Source organism: Ictidomys tridecemlineatus, chromosome 5 (assembly GCF_052094955.1).
Source record: "Ictidomys tridecemlineatus isolate mIctTri1 chromosome 5, mIctTri1.hap1, whole genome shotgun sequence".
Lineage (NCBI taxonomy): Eukaryota > Metazoa > Chordata > Mammalia > Rodentia > Sciuridae > Ictidomys > Ictidomys tridecemlineatus.
In genome coordinates, this window is record NC_135481.1 from 26,442,681 (window position 1) to 26,469,391 (window position 26,711).

The window sequence follows — 26,711 nt, forward strand, 5'->3', positions numbered from 1 at the left end:
TTGAAGACTATATGGAAAAAGTAGGGGTAGTATAAAAGGGCAGGGGGAATGCCAAAAACAAAATGGGGTGAAAAAAAAGAAAACATTCATAGAAGTCATACATTTTTCAGTTTGCAGAGACCAAGGGAGAAAATTCTAGATGACTCCCACTATTCAAAGTTATCAGAAGCTTAAGATAAGGAATTGTTGACAAAATTAGTTAAGGTAGTTAGTGCCCTGTTTGGGGGAAAAGATATTTTCCCTTAAGTCTACGGCTCCTAAAGTTTTCTCAAGGAATTTCTTTGAAATTTGTGTAAATTTTCTCCAAAAGTAAAAAGTTTAAAATCCAAATTCCTGGTGACAAGTAAATTGCAGTACTAAATTATCATATGAATTAACTATGCTAGCATCATTCTAGTAATTTATTAAATGGAATTACAGAAATAGCCCAGGGAAAGAATATTGGGATGGGAATTAAGAGATCTAATAGCTGTTCTATCACAAATCTATGTGACAATGGGTTTAAGTGCATGGATTTTAGATTCCTTAAATACGGAGGATAAAACTACACAACCTTCAAGTTTCTTTGCAGCCCTAAAACTCAGAATCTACTGAAGTAATTGTAAAATGTACCAGTGTAAATCCAACTTATCCTACTATTGAGTTGCAGCAAAGTACATATCAGCTGAGCCATAAGGCCCTTTCTCCCCGGTTTTAAAATCTTGGCGAACCCTACCTAGGTACTTTGGTGGCCTTAGAGCTGTAGATTTGGAGAACTACGAAAGGGCACCAAGTTCCCGGTATGACCCTTTTCCTCAATAGGAACATCAAATGGTGCTAACTCCAAATAGCCTCGGTCAGAACAAAGGTTCAAGGTTCCAGTAACACGCAGGTGTCTCACCTGCTCCTGGACCGCTTTCCTGAGCCATTAAGCCCACATCCTTTCTTTGCATTCTAAGGCACGAAGACTGTTCTTAAGTAGACGTGGGTCTACTTTTTGGAAATTCTCGCAGCAGGAGTAGAAGAAGGTAACCCCCGGGAAGCCGACTGACATCGCAGTCCGATGCCGGGGGCCTGACAGTCAGCGCTGACCGAGGGCGCCCGGGGCACGCTGGGAGCCAGGGGCTCCCGCCCGGCCTGACCCGGAAGGGGTGACGCGTGGTAACCCAAGCTTCCCTAGAAACCGAGGAGTCGCCGGCAGCAACCCGCCGACCCTCCCGCTCCTGTCACTCCCAGGATGCCGCTGCTGGTTAGCAATTACAGCTGGCAGCAGACCAAGACTGCGGTCTTCCTCTCCTTGCCCCTCCGAGGCGTCTGTGTCAGAGACGCGGACGTGTTCTGCACCGAAAACTATCTCAAGGTTGGGACGCTAGTCGTGCCGTCCGCCCGGGGGTGTGGCCCGAACCTTCGGCGACTGCGCGGCTGGGCGCGCGCAAAGCGAGCCTCCTTGCAGAGGACCGTTCTCAATTTTTCTTTTCTTTTTTTCTTTTAAACAAACAGGTGACATCTCATCTGTAGATAAAGGACATCAGCTCAGGGCTTCTTCACGTCTTGCTAAATTTTGCTACCCGGAATAGATTTAGTGAACCTTTCGGAAAATTAGTTTGGCTTTTTAACACGGATTTCTTTTAATGCTGGTATCGTTCATTTGTGTGACCAGCCAAATTTCTGTTTTGTCTCTTCTGAACAGGTGAACTTTCCTCCATTTTTATTTGAGGCATTTCTCTATGCTCCCATAGACGATGCAAGCAGCAAAGCAAAGATTGGGAATGACACTATTGTTTTTACTTTGTATAAAAAAGAAGCGGTCATGTGGGAGACGCTTTCTCTGTCAGGTGGTAAGTTCTTTATTAAAAGATATTCATCTGCTTGAGCTTTTTTTCTGATTTATATCTTTAAAAAATTCTTTGAAACAGCTATATTGTGTAGGGGAAGAAAAACTTTTCTACATTTTATAGCTTGGTACATGAAAAATCTGGCAGATTAACAGGAGAAAGTGCCTACAGATTTATTAACTTTTAATATTATATATTTAGCAGCATTGCAGAAAAAGAGTGAATAACTCAAAAAAGTGATGAAATTTCAGTTCATATAGTTTTTTCCCCCGTATTGGAGATTGAATCTAGGGATGCTTTACCACTGTGCTACATAAGCAGTGCTTTTTATTTATTTATTTTTAAATTTTGAGGCAGGGTCTCTAAGTTGCTGAGGCTAGTGGACTTATATAAACCTTCTTAATAGGGGAAGGTGAAGGAGAAAGAGTAGGACACTTAGGACAGCATGTATTTAGGAAAGACAAATGGGTTTTTTAAAAGAATAGATGGGAAATATAATAGTTTGTATCAAAGTTTATTAGAGTGCATTGTGGACTTCTAATCTGCACTCCTGTGCTAAGAGTTGATACTAGTTAGACAGGACAGCAGATGCCTGTAGTCTCAGGTACTTAGGAGGCTGAGGCAGGAGGATCACTTAAGCCCAGATGTTGAATGTCAGCCTGGGCAACACAGCCAGATGCCATATTAAAAAAAAAAAAAAAAAAAAAAGGAGAGAATACTCCCTGGTTAATGAAACCCCAAGGGAGGGGATTTATGACAATTGGGTTTTTTTGATGAGAATTTGTTATTGGACATTAGGCAGGTAAGAGATCAGGGAAAGCACCCATTTGATGTTTTGCAAGTTCTTTCAGCTCAAAATAATCAGTATACCAAAGTATCATATTTTGGTGTGGCATGCCTTGAACTCCTTCAATTGCTCTTCTAGATTAAAAAAAAAAAAGGCACATAGATGCACCTGCATTAAAATGAGATAGTACTGCCAGGGTTTGGTGGAGCAAGCCTGTAATCCCAGTGCTTCTGGAAGCTTAAGTGGGGATTCCAAGTTTGAGGCCAGCCTCAGCAACTTAGTGAGAGCCCGTCTCAAAAACTAAAAAGGGCTGGGAATGTAGCTTAGTGGTTAATTTCCCCTGGGTTTAATACCTAGTACTCCCCTCCTTAAAAAAAATAGAGAAAGAGAAAGTGCTTCAGCTACCACTGGGGTTATGGCTTAGCGGTAGAGTGCTCGCCTTGCATGTGCAAGGCCCTGGGTTCAATCCTCAGCACTACATAAATAAATAAATAAAATAAAAGTTATCATGTCCAACTACAAAAGATAAATATTTTTAAAAAATAAGCATAATGATGGAATTATTCAGTTAGAACACATTAAACAGAAGAGATGTGGGCTTTTATCTTAGGGTTATGCCTTCCTGATGTGGCCTTTAAGGAAAGCTTACTTTGTGTTAGATACTAACATATCTATTAATTCTTGAAACAACTTATCATTTAGGTATTGTTATATTTTTTTAAGTGTAGAAGGATTGAATAATTGGCAAAAATCACACAGCTAGTCACTGGCAGGCTGGAACTAGAGCTTTAGTAGTTTCACTCTAGAGCAGAGGTTCTCAACCCTGGCTACATATTTGGATCACTTTTTGAATTTATAAAAAATACAGACATCTGAAACTCATCCTACATCAATAAAATTAGTTTCTGGGAGTGATACTCAGGAACTGGCATTTTTTTAAAAAAAAATTGTAGTTGTAGATGGACAGAATGCCTTTATTTAATTAATTTTTTTATATGGTGCTGAGGATCGAACCCAGTGCCTCACACATGCTAGACAAGTGCTCTGCCACTGAGGTACAGTCCCAGCCCTTGAATTGGCAGTTTTTCAAAAGAGCTTTCCAGGAATTATACAGCCAAAGTTGAGATCTCTGTGTAAACCTAGTTTCCTGTACTCTTAAGTAGTATTCTTTTCTACTGCCCAGCTCAAGCTTTGTGGGTCAGTAATTGTCTTCTACTGCTTTACCTTTATTTTCCTCCTTCCTCTTCTAGTTGCCATGTCTTCTAGTACATTGTATCTACCACCTAGAATTTCTCATAGGCTTCTGTCATTTCACTGTAAGTATGTGCTATTAAGAATGGAAGGAGGCTGTGATTGTGGCTTAGAAGTAGAGCGCTTGCCTAGCATGTGTGAGGCACTGGCTTCGATCCTTAGCACTACATAAAAAATAAAAAAAGATATTGTGTCCACCTGTAGCTAAAAAATAAATAATAAAAAAAGAAAAGAAAAAAAGAATGGAAGGGACTGCAACCATTCTTTATATTAAGACTCTGTTGGTGGCTGGGGCTATAGTTCAGTGGCAGAGCACTTACCTAACATGTGTGAGGCACTGGATTCAATTAGCAGTAGTACATAAAAATAAACAAATAAAGGCATCTACAACTACAAAAAAAAGAGAGAGAGAATGTTGGGCTAGGCACAGTTGCGCATTCCTGTAATCCCAGTGGCTTGGGAGGTAATCCCAGAGGCAGAAGGATCATGAGTTCAAAGCCAGCCTCAGCATAATATATATATTATGGCTGGGGATGCAGCTTCGTGGTTAAATCCCCCTGGGTTCAATCCCCCCTACCCCCCGCCAAAAAAAAACTCTGTTGGTATCTTACAGTGGGATTTAATTTTTAATCCTCAAGACCAGCACTGAGGTAGAATTTTTTCCTCCTATGATCTAGTATTTTAGTTCAGACAATACTTACTAAAGTAGATTACCATAGAAATGTTATTTGATTTCTTTAATGAGTTCCAAATTATCCTAAGGAGTTTTTAAAAACCAGATTCTTGTTTTCCCACCCCTGCCTTCCTTTGTGACTCAGTGACTTGTGATAGACATAAAACATTCCCAGAATCCTTTGTAAAGCATAATAAGATGCACACATAGTGCTGATGCTGTGGCTCTGAGGTCTGTCACCTTCAGAAGTCGACTTGTGGCAAATATGGCTACCCTGCCAAGTGCAAGAGAAAGTATAACTGGAGTGCCAACACTCAAAGATAAAATATCACCAGGTATGGTTGAATGAGGCACATAAAAATTGTACACACAGATTCAGGCATGGATTCTGTGAAGGAACAACTCTTAAACCCAAGAGGGCAGCTGTTGCAACATCCAGTACATTTTGAGAGTTTCAAGCCACCCAGTAAATGTTCTGGTTTTAAAAAATAAAAAAACAAAGCCTGGGAATGTGGTTCAGTGGTAGAGTGTCCCCTAGAATGCACAAGGCCCCAGGTTCAACTTCCAGCATCACAAAAAACAAACAAACAACACAACCAGGGTGTTCTGACTTCTGAGCTAAGACTAAATGTTAAAACTTCCATTTATGTTGACTCTTCCTAATAATTTTAATTTTGATGTTAAGTGGGACTAGAACCATCACCTATTGTAATGGCTTATTTAAAAATAAACAGATGAGGCAAGCACATCCCCAAGTGATTCTGATGGGTTAGGTTTGAGAATTACGGACTTAGATGTTTATATGTGTGTCTTTCTGGCCAACAAATTCCCCTAGGAAGTATTTTAACCATGATCTTCTTAGTATATAACAGGAGGGTAATTATCAGGAAAACTTAATACTTTTTCTACAACATATTATCTGACATTAAACACTTTATTCTATATCAAATTCTAATCTTTCTTTCTTTCTTTTTTTTTTGGTATTGGGAGTTGAACTCAAGGGTGCTTACCAACATCCTCCAGCCCCCCCCCCTTTTTGATTTTATTTAAAGACAGAGTCTCACTGAGTTGCTTAGGGCCTTGCTAAGTTGCTGAGACTGGCCTCAAACTCTCAATACTCCTGCCTCAGCCTCCTGAGCCACTAGGATTACAGGCGTGCGCCGCTGAGTCAGGTTCAAATTCTCATTTTAACCTAATAGCAACCTTCTCTAGAAGTGGGAGGGGAATTTTCTTTCATTATAATCTGTCTTACACAGCTGTTTGTATTGAAAGGCTACTTGATTCTCCTCTTTCATAGTTATATGGACAGCCATATTAGCAAACATTTTCTGTAAAGGATCAGACAATATGTTATAGACTTTGCAGGTCAAATGGTCTCTATCTCATCCACTCAGCTCTGCCACCGTAGCACAAAAGCAACCACAGATGATAGATATTTGTGGATGCTGAAATTTGAATTTAATCTAAGTTTATTTGACACTAAATTTAAAAAAAATTTTTTTTATTATTAAAAACATGAATGAAGGCTGCCAGGTGTGGTGCTGCACACCTGTAATCCCAGTGGTTCAGAAGGCTGGGAGGGAGGTTGCAAATTCAAGGCCAGCTTCAGCAATTTAGTGAGGCCCTAAGCAGCTCAGTGAGCCCTGTCTCTAAATAAACTACAAAAAAGGGCCAGGGAAGTGGCTCAGTAGTTAAGTGCCCCTGGGTTCAACCCCTAATACCAAAAAAAAAAAAAAAAAAAAAATGAAGACTGAGGCTGGAGGAATGCAATTTAGCAAGGCCTTAAGCAACTTAGTGAGACCTTGTCCCCCTCACCAAAAAAGCAGGGAGTCTGGGAATGCGGCTCGATGGTTAAGCACCTGTGGGTTCAATCTCTAATTCAAAGAAAAAAAGTGAAAAATTAGTCATAGCTTGTGGGTTAGAGAAACAGTTTTCTAGATTTGACTCCTGGATAATAGTTTGCAAGTCTCTGATCTAAACTAATCAAAAGTCTTAAAACTTACTTACATAGCAATTAATAGACATTGATTCTACCTCAGAAACTAGGTTTGAGATTCCTCTAGAATTGAAACTCAGTTTCACTTGCAATTCAGTGAGATTATTTATTTAACAATCTTTTTTTTCACACAAAGTTCTGTGGACCTCCAGCCTGTGTTTTAAGCTTGTCTGCCTCCTTACTCAAAGCATATTTGCTGCTCTTTTTTTTTTTTTAATCTGGCAGTGATAAATATTGAAGCCAAGGCCTTGCACACCTTGGGAAAACACTCTACCACTGAGCTACATCTCAGCCCTTTTTATTTTTTATTTTGATATTTGCTGCATTGCCCAGGCTGGCTTCAACCTTGTTATTTTCTTGCCTCAGCCTCCTTAGTAGCTAGGATCACAGATGTGTTCAACTACACCCCCCATGCCCTGCCCCACTTAATTTTTTCTTTAAGTTTCTTCTTGATACACTCTTCATTTAAGTATGGAAAATTTCATTTGGAAAATTGTATTCTTTTGATTTTTTTTCCTGCTCCAGAAACTATCCAACTGTCTGTTTCCTTCTTTCTAAATAGAAGAGTGTTGGGGAGAGGCCTCAGACCTACCTCCTGCCCCCCCCCCCACACCACCAATTTCCTCCTCTCTTAGATTCTTTCTCTCAGGTTCTGATTTCTCCTTCCCCAAGATAATTTACCCTTTAAAGGACCACAGTCTGCAGTTTGTAAAACACTGAGCCACAATAAATATAATTGCAAATGGTAAAGCTGTACATAGAACATGTCAATGCTACTTTGGAATTTTCTTGGGCCTGGCCCTCTCTTCTTTATATGTATGAATGAATACTATGTTTTAGAAGATGATTGATTATTTCAGGTGGATTATTTCAAGTGATCTCCACTCATCTTCCCTTCTAGGAGATACCAAGGGATGAATCACTATGATCAGGTTTATAAGCAAATAGCACTAGTTCTCAACAGAAAGGAAGGAAGACAAATGTATTCTCCTGTCTCCTATTCTTCCATCTTTACTCCTTCCTCTCTCCTCTCTTCTCTCTCATTCCTGTGCATCCCTCTTTGATCCCTTCCTGTCCCCCCCTCAGTATTATTATTACCATAAATTGTTTATCTTTTTAATGTTAACCCCTGGTCAGTTGAATATTAAAACATATTTTCACTTCTTGTGAAGTTGGGTCAGAATAAATCTCATCTTGATTTAGTATATTAAGTAGTTTTCTCCTAAGTCAAAGAATTTATCATAATCCTGGTTTACCAATATTCCTTATATTTTAGTGGACAAAGAGATGATGCAGATAATAAGAGAAAAATCTATTTTACAAGCACAGGAGAAAGCAAAGGAGGCTACAGAAGCAAAAGCTACAGCAAAGCGAGAAAATCAAAAATATACACTAAATGTCATGATGCAGGTAAGTTGCATTGATAGGAAAGTCCTCTGAAGAGATAATAGTAAGGATGTGAAGACAATTAGTTTCAATCATAATAGTTCTCAACATTTGATTATAGAACTTACTATGTTATATGAGCCATCTGCTAATTGCATGTATTCTGGAAAATCTGTGAAAGTCAAAGGTATAGTACTTCGGTGGTAAGTTGGGTGCTGTTGTGGTGCATGCCTGTAGTCCAAGGTACTCTGGAGGCTGAAGCAGGAGGATTGCAAGTTGAGGGCAGGCTGGGCAACTTAGTGATACTCTGTCTCAAAATGAAAAATTAAAAAGGGCTGTGGACATAGATTAATGGTACACTTGCCTAGTGCTAGGTCCTTAGTTCAATCTACAGCACAGGAAAACAAAATTAGAACTTCTCTTTCTGATAGTGACTCCTAAGAAACTCTAATATTTCCCTGCCTTTAGTTAGCTATAAGAGAATTCTCTATTCTCAGCACTGAAAAAAAAAAATCTCTGACTTCCCTTGTCTGATAATAGGTCATTAAGCCCACCTTTGATTTTTAATCTCACTCTAGTTAGAATGGCAATTATCAAGAATATAAATAACAATAAATGTTGGTGAAAATGTGAGGAAAAAGGTACACTCATACATTGTTGGTGGGACTGCAAATTAGTGCAACCACTCTGGACAGCAGTATGGAGATTCCTCAAAAAACTAGGAATAGAACCAACATTTGACCCAGTCACCCACTCCTCACAAAAGATTTTAAATCAGGATACTACAGTGATGCAACCACTTCAATATGTATAACAGCACAATTCACAATAGCCAAGCTATGGAGCCTACCTAGGTACCTTTCAACATATGAATGGATAAAGAAAATGTGGTACACAATGGAATATTGCTTAGCCATAAAGACTTTGTACATTTGCTGGTAAATGGATGGAATTGGAGACTATCATGCTAGTGAAATAAGCCAGTCCCCAAAAGACAAAGATTGAGTGTTTTCTCTGGTATGTAGAAGCTAGCCCAAAATGGGATAAGGGGATAAAAAAAAAAAAAAGAAAGAAGAAAGATGAGTGGAGTAGACAAAGAAGTATGAAAGGAGGGGATAGGGAAAGACAGTGGAATGAATCTGTGAGTGTGTGTGTGTGTGTGTGTGTGTATGTATATGTATAGGAACATATGAATATACCACAGTGAATCTCACCATCATGTACATCCACAAGACACAAATTAAAAAAAAAACAACACACAAGTAGAGGGGCTGGGTGTGTGTTTCAGCGGTAGAGCATTCCTCTAGCACGGGCGAGGCCCTTGGTTCGATCCTCAGCACCACATAAAAATAAATAAATTAAAGATTTTGTATCCAACTACAACTAAAAAAAATATATTAAAAAAAAAACTACAAGTAGAAAAAAAGTATAAGTAAATAGGAAAAGACCCGTAGAGTAGAGGGAAGGGAGTAAGGGGAGGGAAAGGGGAAATACTGGGGACTGAATTAGAACAAATTATATTTCATGCCTTTATAATTATATCAAAATGAATTCTATTGTTTTGTATAACTAAAAACAACCAATAATAAAAAGACCCTCCTTAGTCCAGAGGTGTCCTGCCCCATACCTTGAAGGAATAAATGGTATACATAGAACCTTGCTAGGTTTCCTCACCATGCCTATGCAATGAAGTCTCCATAAAACCCCAAGAGGGGCTGGGGATGTGGCTCAAGTGGTAGCACGCTCGCCTGGCATGCGTGCGGCCCGGGTTTGATCCTCAGCACCACATACGAAGATGTTGTGTCTGCCAAAAACTAAAAAATAAATATTAAAAATTCTCTCTCTCTTTCTCTCTCTCTCTCTCTTAAAAAAAAAAAAAAAACCCCAAGAGGGCAAGGTTCAGAGAACTTCCATATAATATATCAGGGCATGTGGAGGTTCCTGGAAGTAGCAAGCTTGAAGAGGGCATGGAACTTATTTACTACTTCCCCCATACCTTGACCTGTATGTTGTATCATCTGTATCCTTTGTAATATTCTTTATGATAAACTGGTAAATGTGTTTCTCCAAGTTCTGTGAGCAGCTTGAACAAATTATTTGGACCCTTCACAGGTCAGAAGCACAGGTAAAGACCACCTGGGGCTTGTGATGACATCTAAAGTAATGGAGTGGGGTGGGGTGTCAATCTATGGCATCTGATGCTATCTCTAAGTAGATAGTATCAGAACTGAACAGGATTAAAGAACACCCAGACGCAAAACTGATTGCTCACTTGCTGGTGGGGAAAAATTCTTACACATCTGATGTTAGAAGTCTGTGTTGATGAGAGGAAAAATAGACATTTTGTTTTTCTTAGATTCAACCTCTTTCTCCTTATTGCAGGGTAATAATTTGCTCTGTAACTTCACTTTTCTTATGAGTCCAAGAAAACTTGACTTTTGGTTTTTCCAACTTTTTCTTATTGTAAGAATAGGAGTAACAATTTAAAAGCTCTTTTCTTGTTTTTAAAATTTATTTAAAGTCTCCACAAAAACTCTGTGGGGTTTGGAGAGCTCCCAGATGGCTGGACATGTGGGGCTTCCTGGAGGGTGACACACTTGAAGAGGGCAAAGCCACAAGTTTTTGCTCCCTCACCCAGAAATGAGTCATACCTTTTGCCAACAAAGCTGCTGGGTTCTTTTTTGCTAACGTCATGTTGGTAAAACTGACCGGCTCATCATCCTAGCTAGAAGTAAGTAGTTAGGAGCATTTTCAGGCAGGACACAGCTTCCCTTTGTTCTAATCTATAACTTTGTCAGTTTTCTCTAAATAAACACTTTTCCATTTGCAGTTTTCCTTTGGTTAATTTCCAGTGCCCTAAAATGATTGTTTTTGATAATTCTATCCAGTTTTATCCTTGATATTTATGGAGAGGAAATGGCCAGCCTTTCATATCGCCATAAAACCTGAACTTTTTTATTTTGCATATGAATTTTACATTTATTTACCAAGTTTCCTATGATTCCTTTTGGTATTTTGATTGAATTTACATTGACTATAAATTAATTTGCAAAGTATAAATCTATTTACAGTACTGAGATTTACTTTCAGGAACATTCTTTTATCTTTATTTATCTTTATTTATTTGGATTTACTTTATGTCCCTTAGGAAAATTATGTAGCATACATATAAAACTTGCTCATATTTTGTTAAATTTATTCTTAGCATTTTAAGAATTTTTTTTCCTGGGTACCAGAGCCTCATGCATGATAGGCAAGTACTGTTCCACCAAGCTATATTCCAGCCCTTCATTCTTAGCATTTTAAGTTTTTCTGGGTACTGAGGCTTTAGTTCAGTTGTAGAACACTTTCCTCAAATTCATGAAGTCCTGAGTTCTGATCCTTAGCACTGCAAAAAAAGAAAAAAAGTGTCTAAACATTGTCAAATGTCCCAGAGTGGGGAGGGACAAATCGCCCCAAATCAATCACTATAGTGTTCCTTATTTTGGAGTCTTTCCCTGTCTATCTCTTTGATATGTTTGTTCTTGAGTTGGATCCTTTTATGTTAAAAGGTAAATATATGCAAAGAGTTTCCCTGAGTCTTGTGAGTTCTTGTAACAAATGATTGGAGACTTTTTAAAAATTTTTTTTCGTTGTTGAAGGATCTTTATTTAATTTATTTATTTATATTGGTGCTGAGACTCCAACCCAGTGCCTCACACATGATAGGCAAGTGCTCTACCACTGAGCCACAACCCCACCCCTGATTGGAGAGGTTTGTGAGACCCTCTACTTTATCGCCGGTCAATTAGAAGTATCATAGCCCTGGACTTATTACTGGTATCTATTTGAGGGCAGGGAAGTTTTGTGAGACTGACCCTAAACCTGTGGGATCTGGTGCTAAGTCCAGGTAGATAGTGTCAGAATTGAATTGTATTATAGGACACCGAGTTGGTGTTAGAGAATTGTTCAATATAGGAAAAATCCACACATCTTGGTGATCAGAAGTGAAGTATAAAATATTGTGAGAACTAGTCATAGTGACACACACCTAAAACCCCCAGTTATTCCAGAGGCTGAGGCAGAATTGAAAGTTCTAGGCCAGGAACTTTCCAGAACACTCGGTGAGAGGCGGAGGAGCGGAGGCTGCCCGGGCTGCACACAGTTACGCACTCCTTCCCACTCCCTCACAACGGCCCCAGCCCGCTCACCGGCTATAGAAAATGGTGAAAGATACCACTTACTATGATGTTTTGGGGGTCAAACCCAGTGCCACCCAGGAAGAATTAAAAAAGGCTTATAGAAAACTGGCTTTGAAGTAGCACCCTGATAAGAACCCAAATGAAGGGCTGGGGATGTGGCTCAAGCGGTAGTGCACTTGCCTGACATGTGTGTGGCCCGGGTTCGATCCTCAGCACCACATACAAACAAAGATGTTGTGTCTGCCGAGAACTAAAGATTAAAAATTAAAAAAAAAAAAAAAAAGAATCCAAATGAAGGTGAAAAGTTTAAACAGATTTCTCAAGCTTATGAAGTTCTCTCTGATGCCAAGAAAAGGGAATTATATGACAAAGGAGGAGAACAGGCAATTAAGGAGGGTGGAGCAGGTGGTGGTTTTGGCTCCCCAATGGACATCTTTGATATGTTTTTTGGAGGAGGAGGAAGGATGCAGAGAGAAAGAAGAGGTAAAAACGTTGTGCACCAGCTCTCAGTAACATTAGAAGATTTATATAATGGTGCAACAAGAAAACTGGCTCTGCAAAAGAATGTAATTTGTGACAAATGTGAAGGCCGAGGTGGTAAGAAAGGAGCAGTAGAGTGATGTCCCAACTGCCGAGGTACTGGAATGCAAATAAGAATTCATCAGATAGGACCTGGAATGGTTCAGCAAATTCAGTCTGTGTGCATGGAGTGCCAGGGCCATGGAGAATGGATCAGTCCTAAAGATAGATGTAAAAGCTGCAATGGAAGGAAGATAGTTCGAGAGAAGAAGATTCTGGAAGTTCATATTGACAAAGGCATGAAAGATGGACAGAAGATAACATTCCATGGTGAAGGAGACCAAGAGCCAGGACTGGAACCAGGAGATATTATCATTGTATTAGATCAGAAGGACCATGCTGTTTTTACTCGATGAGGAGAAGACCTTTTCATGTGTATGGACATACAGCTGGTGGAAGCATTATGTGGCTTCCAGAAGCCAATATCTACTCTTGATAATCGAACCATAGTCATCACCTCTCATCCAGGTCAGATTGTCAAGCATGGAGATATAAAGTGTGTGCTAAATGAAGGTATGCCAATTCATCGTAGACCATATGAAAATGGTCGCCTAATCATCAAGTTTAAGGTAAACTTTCCTGAAAATGGCTTTCTGTCTCCTGACAAACTCTCTTTGCTGGAAAAACTCCTACCTGAGAAGAAGGAAGTGGAAGAGACTGATGAAATGGATCAAGTAGAACTGGTGGACTTTGATCCAAATCAGGAAAGATGGCGCCATTATAATGGAGAAGCATATGAGGATGATGAACATCATCCCAGAGGTGGTATTCAGTGTCAAACCTCTTAATGGGGCCAGTGAATAACACTCACTGCAGGCATTTTATATGCAGTAGTGAATGAGTGAAGGATTATAATCATAATATGCTCACTACTTGCTATTGTTTTTGTTTTAATATTCAATTATAGTAGTGTTTTAAAAGTTAAATGAAGAATAAACGCAAATATAAAAGCTCTGACTTTGCCCTGTATGTATGATGACTTCAGTGTGCAAGAAGTTGTTTAATACCTGTAAAGACTACTTTTAAAAAAGTTCCCCTAGCATCTGTTAGGCCAGACCTTGTAATTGATTTCAGCTGTGTATGTGGACAAACTTAGACTGAAATACTAGGTATATGTGTTGATTTCAGTGTATGACCCTTCATTGTTAAGCTATAAAATTAAAACTCTGTATTTAACTTGCAATCAGAAAAAGAAAACTTAAAAAAAAAAAAAAAAAGAAAGTTCTAGGCCAATCTGGGCAACTTAGACCTGTCTCAAAATAAAAAGTGTTGGGATGTAACTCAGTGGTGGAATGCTTGCCTAGCATGTGTTAAGCCCTGGGTTCATTCGCCCGTACCCCATTCCTGCCCCCCAAAAAACAGTATTATAAAAGCATTGCAGAGGAGAAAACTGGTTTTTTTTCCTATACATTGTTTTTTTTTTGATACATAATTTCTCTTTTTCCCTAGCCATAAGCTTTATGTTCTTTCCTTCATGCTTTTCTCTTTGTCATATTCCTTTTCTGAGAATCCTTCTTTGTCCCTCTTCTTCCTCATTACTCTCTGAGAGTATTGTGTGTCTCTAATGTAACTTATTCTAAATTAAAATTATAGATATAATTCCCTTAACTACATCTTGGCTGCAATACCAAAACTTTATTATTACTTTTGATTTTAAGAAGAGTCTCACTTTTGGTAATCAATACTTAAGTCATGTGTATTTTTTAAAACCTTATTTAAAATTCACTCTACTGTCCTCTACCATGCTCTTCTGACATGATGTTCTGCCTCAGCTCAGACCCAGAGAAATGGAGTCAACCAACCATGGACTGAGACCTCTGAAACTATGAGCCCAAATGAACTTTTCTGCTTCTATCTTGTTCTTATCAGGTATTTTGGTCATAGTGAGGAAAAGCTGACTAACAGAGAAAAATGCTTTGGACACTCTAGTGGATAGAGTTCATCTAATCTGGAAGTACAGGGAGGCCGGTTGGCAGTGTCCTTCTAGGTTCTGTACCTCCCTGAATTGTTCTCCTATCCATATAGTACTGACAGTTAACTTATTTTTCTAAGCCATAACATACCCAGTATGCCTTCTGTCTAGCATATAAGGGAAGAAACATGTCTTTCTTTGATTAAAAAGACTTTCAGAAGCCTGGATTTCTAAAAAATGGTGGTCCACAGACCAGATAACCCAAATTCTAATTAGTAAGTGTAAGGCCCTACAATAGCCTCATGTGCCTAAGAAAACTTATAGTACCAAGGACTTTTGCTCCACTACCAGCATCTTCTATAGAAATAACAGATCCCAGGGCTGGGGATGTGGCTCAAGCAGTAGCGCGCTTGCCAGGCATGCGTGTGGCCCGGGTTCGATCCTCAGCACCACATACAAAGATGTTGTGTCCGCCGAAAACTAAAAAAAATAAATAAATATTAAAAAAAAAAAGAAGAAATAACAGATCCCATAGCAAGTAAAACCAGGACACAGATGTGCACATCTTTAACAGATGTGGTGCTCTTTTGGAATCAAATTCTACCTTCTGATGTTGACATTGCTCCTCTGGAAGACAGTCAGGAGCTGGAAGCCCATCTCCACAGAACTCTATTTTTTTAATTCCACCTATGTTCACCAGTAGCTGGAAAGAATATTTGAGGTCAAAGGGAAGGGGTCAGGAAGGGACTTTTGATTGACTACTACCCAATTTGGTAGTCTGTAAGACTTCTCCTTTTCCTTTCTTTAGGACCAGCAAAATCTCCACTCCTGATTTTTCCAATTTCCACTTTGTTTTCTGGAAATTGATGTTCCAGAATGGATGAAGAACTCTTTGGGAGGAACAGGGTGGGGGGGGGGTATAGTACTCTAGAATTCTCTAGACTTCTGCGTGCCACAAGGATCCTGGCAATGAGCTATCTGTAAGTTCTTAGTTTTGGATAGTAAAATGAGTTCTTTTTCTTTTTTCCATTTCTTCCATCAATTCCTCTCTCCTTTCTTCTCCCTGTCCTCCCCTTTTCCTCTTCCCTCCTCCTCCTCTTCCTCCTCTCTATCCACCTCCCTTCCCTCTCCTTTATCTCTTTCTTTCTAATTTAGTGATAGTTTAAGAAGGGACAGTTATGGGACTGGGGGTGTAACTCAACAATAGAGTGTGTATTTAGTATGCACAAAGGCATAGCTGGATCCTAAATAGCAAACATAATAAACCCCCCACCCAAAATAAAACACCAAAAAACAACAACAAAACAAACAAGGAATAGTTAGCTAGACTTCATTCCATTTTAATAGGAATATATTTTGACTGCTTTCAACCCTAAGACACCTTAGCTATTTTCTTCATGCCTTGGAACTTGGAGAAAATTAGGTTTTTGTTTTATTTTTACCAATAAATGCTTACCGCCTCATGTCAGCCCTGCTTCTGGTGTTACTTGACTCCCAGGGGTGGCTGTATGCTCTGAGTCTTTCAATTTCTCTTACCTCCCAGTTTAGAAAGTAGCTGAAGCATCTAGTTCTAAGTGCCATTGAACAAGGTACTTATAGAGTAGCAGCTTCTTGAGTGGGTGAGAGTAAAGTAATGGTGCTGCGGGATCACTAGTCATGTGGCATTCTAGATAGAGAATAAAACATGAATGGGAAGAATAGAAGAACATAGTACATGTAGGGAGTGTTAAATTGTTGATGAGACTATTGTAATTCTAAGAGTCTGGGTTTGGTTTTTTGTTTTGTTTTTTTTACATTTATTTTTTAGATGTAGATGGACACAACACAATGCCTTTACTTTTATGTGGTGCTGAGAATTGAACCCAGGTCCCACCCATGCTAGTCAGGCGCTCTACCGCTGAGCCACAATTCCAGCCCCAAGAGTCTGGCTTTTATTATTGGACCATTTCTATTATGTATTTTCCACATATTTTTTAAGTATGTTTTTAGTTGTAGATAGATACAATAACTTTATTTTATTTATTTATTTTTATGTGGTGCCAAGCACAAACCCAGTGCCTCACCACTGAGGCAAATGCTCTACCACTGAGCTACAACCCTAGCCCTCCACATAAACTTTTACATGTCACTTAAACACTCTTCACTTTCCTCATTTGCAAAATGGGGAAAATAAAAGTAGCTAGCTTAGGGCTGAGGATGTGGCTCAAGCGGTAGCGCGCTCGCCTGGCATGCGTGCAGCCCGGGTTCGATCCTCAGCACCACATACAAACAAAGATGTTGTGTCTGCCGAAAACTAAAAAACAAATATTAAAATTCTCTCTCTCTCTTCCCCTCTCACTCAGTCTTTAAAAAAAAAAAAAGAATTTCATCTGTCTCTTTAAAAAAAAAAGTAGCTAGCTCATATGATTGTTGCAAAGATTAAACAATATAATGCATGTAATATTGAGTGCTTAGCACAGTGTTAGGCTTGGTTATTGTCATCATTTATATTTAATTTCCACCCCAAATACAATTGGAGCCCTAGGTTTGGTGGAGAATGAGGGGTCTTATGTACATAAAAGATTTTGTACCATGAGAAACCACCAGCAAGAGCAGGGACAGTGATACATGGTATTGTTTGTGTTGAAATGTCTACTGTGCTTTGGGAGAACATCTTGAATGTAAAGACAAGGGCCAGGGCAGTGGTGTGGAGCTAGGAATTTTCTGAGTAGGTTGTTAACTATAGCCATTTTTAAATACTAAATCATACTAAAATTAAACATTTTAAAGTTTTATAATTTCCTAATTAACTTACTACATTTTGCTATTATCTAAGTTTCTGAGAAGTTTTTAAAAATCTACTGTATCTGGAGAGTGGTAACACTATATAATGATGAGCTACTGAGCATCTCTTCCCAACACTGTTCCCAGTGACAGTAGCTTGAAATGAGCCGGGGTCGGGTATTTGCCCCATGGAAATAAGCAGATGCTGCAAATCAGTGCTTTCCCCACTTCTGGAGAGCTGGTTGTGGAATCTCTGTGGCTGTAGTACCAAGCCAGAGAGACTCCTTAGAATAGCCAGTAGAGCGAAGATGAGTACTAAATCTAAGGACTTAGAATGGAGAGAAGACAGACTTGACAGTTGTATTAGTGTTAGGATCTTGTGCACGGTGACTAACTGAATGTGGGGGAAATAAAGATTGAAGTCTGAAACAAAGGTTTGACTTGCGGAGCTGTCCTTGCTGCCTTTGACAAAGCAAAAGGCAATATTGTGAGCTGCCCTGTGGAAAGGCCCTCATAGTTAGGAACTGAAGTTTACTTCTGGCTGACAGCCAGCAAAGAGTGGCCGCCTTTAGTCCAACAGCCTGCAGAGTGCTGTATCCGGCCAACAAATATATATGAGATTGGAAGCAGATCTTTCCTCACTGAGCCTTCATACCAGATTCCAGCTCTGGTGGACACCTTGATTGCAGCCCCTTAAGAGACCTTGAAGTAGAGATCCAAATAAGCTGATCCCAATTCCAGATCCACCCAAACCATGAGATAATAAAGATGTATTGTTTTAAGCTGAAATTAAAAATTTAAAAAAAAATCACTCTGCCAATATTGATTATGAGGGGTAAGGATGTCTAACTCTTTATATGCTTTTCCTTTTTCCTTGTCATGGGGCAGAGAGAATAAAAAACAAACATTATTAAATTGGGTGAAATCCTCATCTTGTTCTTTTAGATTGTGACTTCCTCTCTAATAATGACTGTTCATTATCCCCTTTGCCAGGTATATAAATACTGGTTCATTGCTATGTATGGATTCTTCCTCACCTATCTTGTTGGAAGTTCACTGGCAACTCTCTGAACTTGGAATATGTAGTAATTATTATTTTCTATGCTTAGTTCAAGCCTTACATGGATATGGATATATTTTGTCTATTTTTCATTACTGTAAGAAAACAACTAAAGATGGGTAACTTTATAAAGAAAAGAGGTTTATTTAGCTCACAGTTTTAGAGACGGAAAGTCTAAGATCAGGAAGCCCCATCTGCTCAGCCTCTGGTGGATAACATCATGACAAGAGCATTCGTGAGCAAGAGATCACATCCCCAAATAGGAAGCCAGAGAGGGATTCAGGAGTCAGGCAGTTTTTATAACAACATGCTCTCTTTAGAACCAACCAAAGGGGCTCTTAAGAATTATCTTAATCCCTTCCAAGGACAGTGCCCCTAGTGACCTAAGGATCTCCCTCTAGGCCATAGTTCTTAAAGGTCCCACCTTACCACTTCCCACATCACCACTCTCAGGATCAAGCCTCTAACATGTGAATGTTGGGGAGCAAACCAGATCCAAATCATAGCAACAGAATTAGGACTCCTTCATTATGCTATGAAATTTACTTTAAAGTTACTGTCTCATAGTTCAGTAGGAAAATAATTAGTCTTCTAGAAGACAGTATTAAGTCAAATAGATATTACTGACCACCTTTCAGTGCAGATTTCTTACTTATAAAATTTGTATCCTAAAGCAATACAATCTTTAGGAGCCTTCATCCACCATGTCCATATCCTAGAACCACTCTAGATGTACTATTTAAATATAAATTACTTTAAATATATATTACTGATATAACCAACAAGTGATGGAATGTCAGTCCAGGTCCTCATTGCTGATATAACCAGCAATATATACTTATACCTATAATTCCAGCAACTCGGGAGACTGAGTCAGGGGATCACTTGTTTGAGACCAGTCTCAGCAACTTTGTGAGACCCCATCTGTTGTGATGGGCAAAAGGTGTGACTTATGCAGTCAAGGGGGAGACATAAAGAATGTCCATGTGCTTCTGCCCTTTTCAGTGCTTTATTCACTCAAATCACCCAATACAATTTCACTCTATAGGTTCTCTTTTTTTAAATATTCATTATTTTGTGTAGTTGGACACAATACTTTTATTTTATTTATTTATTTTTCTGTGGTGCTGAGGATCGAACCCAGGGCCTCGCACATGGTAGGCAAGCACTCTACCGCTGAGCCACAACACCAGCACACTCTATAGGTTCTTTTTCTTTTTTTTTAAAGAAAGAGTGATAGAGGGAGAGAGAGAGAGAATTTTTTAATATTTATTTTTTAGTTATTGGGAGACACAACATCGTTGTTGGTATGTGGTGCTGAGGATCGAACCCAGGCCGCACGCACGCCAGCCGAGCGTGCTACTGCTTGAGCCACATCCCCAGCCCCACTCTATAGGTTCTTAATCAAGAAAAACAATAATCCTTAATGTGAGGCACTGCCTTGGACATAATCAATTCACAGCAAACAATTCTAGATTAATTCTAAGCACTACAAACACACTTAATCATGACAGGCTCATGACAGACATTCCCTCTGCATGTTTAGCTTAAGTGTCAGATCGAAAGAAGCCTTAGGCTTTAAGTCAAGCAGATGCACACTCACTCTGACCTCAGTGATCAGGTCAGGAACCGAGGCAGGCTTGTCCCACAGTGGACCTGAAGGCCGGTTGAGGAGAGGGTCATAGGGAGAAGTTGCAGCTCTCACCAAGGTCAAGATGTGGCTATAGAGTTTGAGAGTGGTGAGAACCACGTAGAGGATCAGGCAAAGGATGACAAGTGATTGGATGTCAGTCCAGGTCCTCATCAGGCTCTCCAGCTTGTGTGCATCAGTATCGGCTGGCTGAATATCTGTTCATTTGCTCTATTACTTACACTCAATTTGGGGGCTTTTAACCTCCCCCTTTCAATCCTTATCAGCTACCACTGGATTTGTCAGTGACATTATTTACCCTGGGGTTAAAACATCTGGTCTGGTGGTCCCCACCCTGATCTTTTCACCTTTCCTCCTTATCCTGTGAAGACAGCCTGCCAGAGGCTTTACTCTGAGTTTATGGAGGTGTGGGGGAGTGACTTGTTTGTGCCTGAGGGCCATACTGGAGGGCTCCTTAGGTGTGGCTGGTGAGACTTACAGGTTTCAAACTGGAGTTTTTTAAAATGTAGTTGCTTAGGCTCAAGCCTAAGGCCATCCTCACACTACCTCAGAATAAAAAAGGACTAGAGGTAATCTAGTGGTAATCTAGTGGTAAAGGCCCCCTGGGTTCAATCCACAGTACTACAAATATACATTATATATTTTACACACACACACACACACACACACACACAAAAGTAAAATTGAAAATTCAGTTCCTCAGTCACAGTAGCCACAAAGTGTTTAATTATCCATGTGTGGCTGATGACTACTGTATTGCATAACAGGACATTTTTGATCAATGAAAAAAGTACTTCTCTAAAGGATGGAGGTGAGAAATTTTCTTTACCATATGAAAGTCAGATAGTTATATACACCAACTATTTACTCGATTTAACATTTGTTCTTGTCCATGTGAAGACATTTTTAGAAGTGAAAAATGTTGCCACATTGCTATACAAGATACTGCTTTCAAATTCATCCAATGTTCAGCTTTTCATGTGAAAGTGTTAAACAACTACAGTGTAAACATAATTAGCAGCAGGATAAAGATTTCAAACATTTCCACCCACCAAAAACAAACTCTCTAGTTTATCCTTCCTATTTCCTTCCCTTCTCTGCCCTCTTTTCTTAAGTGAGGGTGGGTACAACTTCAGTCCTACGATGAGGTAAGACTTTGGAGAGGTAGAAAGGCAAATGTTTGTGTATAGGTTTCGGTAGGTATATGTAGGTTTTGGGGAAAATGATTTAACTTTTAGAATAATCGTTTTTTATATGAGTAATCTGAGGTTAGAGGAAATGATTGCCCCAGATCAGAATAGTATTAGATCCAGGACTAAAACATGTGTCCAGGACCCACAAATCAATAGGTATTCTACTAAATCATTTGTCTTTCCCATTTTTATTCTTTATTCACTATTATTGCTATAGATGCAATGGCAAAAATGTAGAGGTAAGAATAATTAACTATTATAATCAGTTTATTTAAAGAAATGTTACTTTTTATGTGTCTTTTTTTAAAGAGAGAGTGAGAGAGGAGAGAGAGTGAGAGAGAATTTTTTTAATATTTATTTTTTAGTTCTCGGCGGACACAACATCTTTGTTGGTATGTGGTGCTGAGGATCGAAACCGGGCCGCATGCATGCCACGCGAGCGCGCTACCGCTTGAGCCATATCCCCAGCCCCTTTATGTGTCTTAAAGGATTTGGTAATTGTAATTTTTACAGATTGAAGAAGAAGAGAGGAAGAAGATAGAAGATATGAAAGAAAATGAACGAAAAAAAGCAACTAAAGAATTGGAAGCCTGGAAAGAGTGTCAAAGAAAAGCTGAAGAACGAAAAAGAATTCAGAAAGAAGAGAAATTATGTCAACAAGAAAAGCAAATTGATGAAGAAAGAAAAAAATTAAGACATAAAAATCTCATTAAAAATTCAACATCTAAAAATCTTGCCACAAAAGGTACATGATTAATATTTTTTGGAAAAGTGAGTACTGTTGGTAAAGTATATATGACACTATTTTATTATGATAATTATTATTATTTTGGTTAACCTGTTCACAGTATTAGATCATTGTTTTGTATATTGAGAATAAGCACTATAATATGAAGATTAAAATGAAATGTTAATATATCAAAAATATATTTCTTTTTATAAGGAGTAGTGAGCTTTTCTAATAAAATGACTAAGGATTCTGTGTCTTCTTTGCTTATGTGCCTTAAAAAAAAAAAAAAAGATGAGATGCTGTTGAAAATGTTCTTAATTTAGGTCTCAAAAGAATTGGACTGGCCAAGCAGCATAAGGAGTATTCATTTATTCCTTTAAATATGAGGAACTAGGAATTTCATTAAAAGACTCTTTCCTAACATGACTGAGGAAAGTGAGTACTATAAGCAAACTTAGTCTTTAGCATATAATAAGGGCTGCTTCTGGCCTTTGATCCTGATGCATTCAAAGACAGGTAAAAGATTATAATTGTTTATTGAAAGCTAAATTTGACTTTATCTGATTTTAGAATATTGAATTTTATTGTAGATTTATAGAAGTCTCCCTTTATCCTTGAGGGATATGTTCCAGGATCCCCAGTGGATTCCTGAAATTGAGGATAGTAATGAATCCTATATGAACCCTATATATACTATGCTTTACATACCTATGATAAATTTTAAAGTTTTAAATTGTTCACTGTTCTGAGTAGTGTGATAACATCTTGTGCCATCCTGCTCTGTCCTTCCCAGAATGTGAATCATCCTTTTGTCCTCTGTATCACTGTAGTATGTACCTATTAGTCACTTAATAATCATTTTGGTCACAGAATCCTGTGAGAATGTTTATGTTAATAAATTAGGCAACTGAAATGAAATGTACTAATTTATTGAAAAATAAAGTGTACCCTAATTGGCACAGAGAAAAGAGCAAATTTGAAAAGACACAGTAACTGAACTGGCTGTTATAAATCTTTCCACAGGGGCATTGTAGTTTAGTGGTATAACATTTGCCTAGCCTGTTTGAAGACCTGAGTTTGATTCTCCCCAGCATGGGAAAAAAAATTCTGGGAAAAAAAACTCCAGATCCCAGTGGTATCAATAATGGATTTGGGCTGGGCTGTGGCTCAGCAGTAGTGTACTTGCCTGGCATGTGTGAGGCACTGGGTTTGGCTTTCAGCACCACATATAAATAAATAAAAATAAAGGTCTATAAACAACTAAAAAACTTTAAAAGAAAAATTTAAAAAATGGATTCTACCAGACATTTAAAGAATGTCTGAAAAACAAAAAAGAATTCAGAAAGAAGATAAAATAATACCAATTTTACATAAAACTCTTTCATAAAATAGAGGATAGAGGAACACTTCTCAACTCTCCCCCCGCCCTTTTGAGGCCAATGTAATTCTAAAATCAAATTCTAACAGAAACATTACAGAAAAAGAAAAGTGTAAACCTATGTGCCTTATGAATATAAATTCGAACATCTGCAACAATACAGTAGCAAATTGAGTCCTACAATAGAAAATAGAATTTATTTAGGACTGCAAAGTTGGCTTACCATTTGAAAATCATTCAGAGTAATTCATCACATTAATAGAATAAAGGAAAAAATGTGATCATTTAAATATTACAGAAAGACATTTGACAAAATCCAACACTCATTTATGAAAAATTTCTCAACAAACTTCATATTTTCGAAGCAAACATCATATTTACTGTTGAATTATTGAATACTTTGCCCTATAGATCCAAGAACAAAGCAAATATGTCCATTTTCATTATTTCTATTTAACATTATACTTGAAGTCTTTCTCATTGTATTAAGACAAGAAGAAGAAATAAAAAACATAAAGATTAGGTGAAGTTGGGTGTGGACATTCAAACCTAGAATCCCAGTGGCTTGGGAAGCTACGGCATGAGGATAACAGGTTCAAAGGCAGCCTCAGCATCTTAGCGAGGCCCTACTCAACCTAGCAAGAACCCAGTCAAAATAAAAAAATTTTTAAAAAAGGCTGGATCAGTGGCTAAGCCCCTCTGTCCAAATAAATAAACAAACAAACAAGTGAGAAACAGAGATGATTTTCAATGTAGACATCCCTAAGGAAGATACAGAATAACTACTAGAACTAAGAAGTAGATTTAGCAATGTTTTGGGTTATAACATTATGAAAGTCACTTGATATTTTCATTTATCAACAGCAAACAATTGGAAAATCAAACTTGAATCCATTTGTAGTAGCCCTAAGAAACATAAAATATTAATGAATAAATTAAAAAAAGTAAATTTGAGATCTCATCACTGAAAGTTATGGAGTCATTGCTAAGAGATAGTTTAAAAGGCCTACATAAATGAAAAGGTATAACATGCTCATGAATTGGAAAACTTGATATTGTTAAGGTGCTAATTCTTATTGATTGATTGGCTGACTGATTTTGATTGATTTTCATCTAGAGATTGAACCCAAGGATACTTTACCACTGAGCCACATCCCCAGTCCTTTTTTTTTTTTTAATTTTGAGATAGGGTCTTGCTAAATTGCTTAGGGCCTCACTAAGTTGCTGAGGCTGGCCTCAAACTTAAGATCCTCCTGCCTCAACTTACAAGTGCTACAATTACAGGCATGTACCACCATGCCTGGTTCCAATTCTCTCCTTCTTCCTTCTTCCTTCTTCCTTCTTCCTTCTTCCTTCTTCTTCTTCTTCTTCTTTTCTTGGTTGTAGATGATATTACAATTACACAATACCTTTATTTTATTTATTTCTATGTGATACTTAGGATTGAACCCAGTTCTTCACATGTGCCAGGCACGCGCACTCTACCACTGAGCCACTAACCCAGCCCTCTAATTCTTTTTAAACTGACCTATAGATTCAGTGCAATTCCAGTAGAAATCCCTTAGAGGCCAGGCGCAGTGGCACATGCCTATAATTCCGCGGCTCAGGGGGCGGAGGCAGGAGAATTGCAAGTTCAAAGCCAGCCTCAGCAATTTAGCGAGGTGCTATTAGAGAAGGTAGAAGATTACTAATAAAATATAAAATAAGGCTAGGGATGTGGCTCAGTGGTCGAGTGCCCCTGAGTTCAATCCCTGGTATCCCCCCAACCAAAAAAAATCCCTTAGAAATTTACAAATTGATTTTAAAATTTTATGAGAATGCAAGTGACCTAGCAAAAGAAATGAAAAAATAAGGGGGTGGATTAAACTACCTGATTTGAAAACTTAGCATCAAGCTACAGTAATTAAGACAGGGTGGAACTAATGAAAGAATGAATATACAGTTTAAAAGAGCAGAGTACAGCCTGGTACATTAGCACATGCCTGTAATTCCGGCTACTCTTGGATGGGTGAGGCAGGAGGATCACCAAGATTGAGGCACACACCTGGGCAACTTAGTGAAACTGTCTTGAAATTTAAAAAGAATAGGCCAGGGATGTAGCTTGTAGTAGAGTGCTTGCCTCGCATGTACAAGACCCTGGTTCAATCCCTAGTACTGAACAGTAGGCTATGATGCTAAAATAAAGAGCACTGAGGAAGCAAGAGATTTGGAAAATTTTTCAGAAAGTAGAACAGAATGACAAAGAGATTTAAAATAGAAAAAATAAAACAATTAGAAAATTCATCTAAAATATCCAATATCAAATAATGGAAATATTAGGAAAAGGAAAAGAAAAATAGGAAAGGAAATCATTAAAAGTGTTTTCTTAAATTCTGAGAATTAAAACAAATGAATTTTTAGGTTGAAAGGGTCAAGCTAGTCTTTTTGTTTTGAGATGGTATCAGAGAATGCCACAGACTGGGTTATTTATTTATTTATTGAACCCAGGGGACTCTACCACTGAGCTATATCCTCACCCCTTTTTATTTTTTATTTTGAGACAGGATCTCAATAAGTTGTCTAGGCTTACAGTTAACTTACAGTCTTCCTACCTCAGCCTCCCTAGTAGCTGGGATTGCAGGTGTGTGCCATCACAGCTGGTTATGTTTAGTTTTATAATAGTTATGGATTTTTCAGATTTTCTAGTTTTTTCAAGTTTTGGTAACTTGTTTTCTAAATTGGTCATTTCATCTTTTCAAATTTGTTTCCATAAAATTTTTCTTATTTAATTATATCTATTCTTAGACATCCGGTAGGTTCAAGCTTTACAATAAAGAGGTCCAAAAAATTAAGTTATTTGTAATGTGACACTTTCTTTTGCTATAGTGATCAATCTCAGTCTGATAGATGACTCTGTACCCACAGGAACCAAGGTCCAGACTGATATGTTCACTTCTGTCTCCACATCATCTGGCTGGCATTCCTAGGTCCAAGAGGCCTTTTCTTTTCCCTACACTCCTCCTTTGAAAAGTCTTTTCTAATTTTTTATTTAATTATTTATTTATGGGATGGATCTCTCTTGTTGCCCAGTCTGGCCTGGAACTCATGGGCTCAAGTGATTCATCTACCTCAGTCTCCCAAATAGCTGGGATTGCACCTGGCCTTTTTCAAGTTTTTTAAATAGTAATTTTTTTCCTCTTTCTTTCTTTGTTTATATTTATTTTCTGTCAAGGATATTACTCCCATTTTGTGTGTGTGTGTGTGAGAGAGAGGGAGAGAGAGAGAGAGAGAGAGAAAGAGAGAGAGAGAGAGAGAGAGAGAACACCTAGGGGCACTCTACCACTGAGCCACATCCCCAGTCCTTTTTATGTTTTATTT

At 38.4% G+C, this 26,711-nt stretch overlaps 1 protein-coding gene and 1 pseudogene across 3 annotated transcripts in view; both read left to right on the plus strand.

The window, feature by feature from the left end:
- Window positions 1-1,134: 1,134 nt before the first annotated feature.
- Window positions 1,135-26,711, plus strand: part of Dnaaf4 (dynein axonemal assembly factor 4) — a 51,685-nt gene continuing 26,108 nt past the window's right edge. For all 3 annotated transcript variants that reach the window (XM_005316594.5, XM_021726893.3, XM_005316595.5), the window contains exons 1-4: window positions 1,135-1,339; window positions 1,670-1,817; window positions 7,798-7,931; window positions 21,760-21,991. In XM_005316594.5, coding sequence (XP_005316651.1) covers window positions 1,217-1,339; window positions 1,670-1,817; window positions 7,798-7,931; window positions 21,760-21,991 — 637 coding nt within the window. In that variant the 5' untranslated portion in view covers window positions 1,135-1,216. The remainder of the gene's footprint in view (window positions 1,340-1,669; window positions 1,818-7,797; window positions 7,932-21,759; window positions 21,992-26,711) is intronic.
- LOC144377732 (dnaJ homolog subfamily A member 1 pseudogene) lies at window positions 12,348-13,850 on the plus strand (annotated as a pseudogene).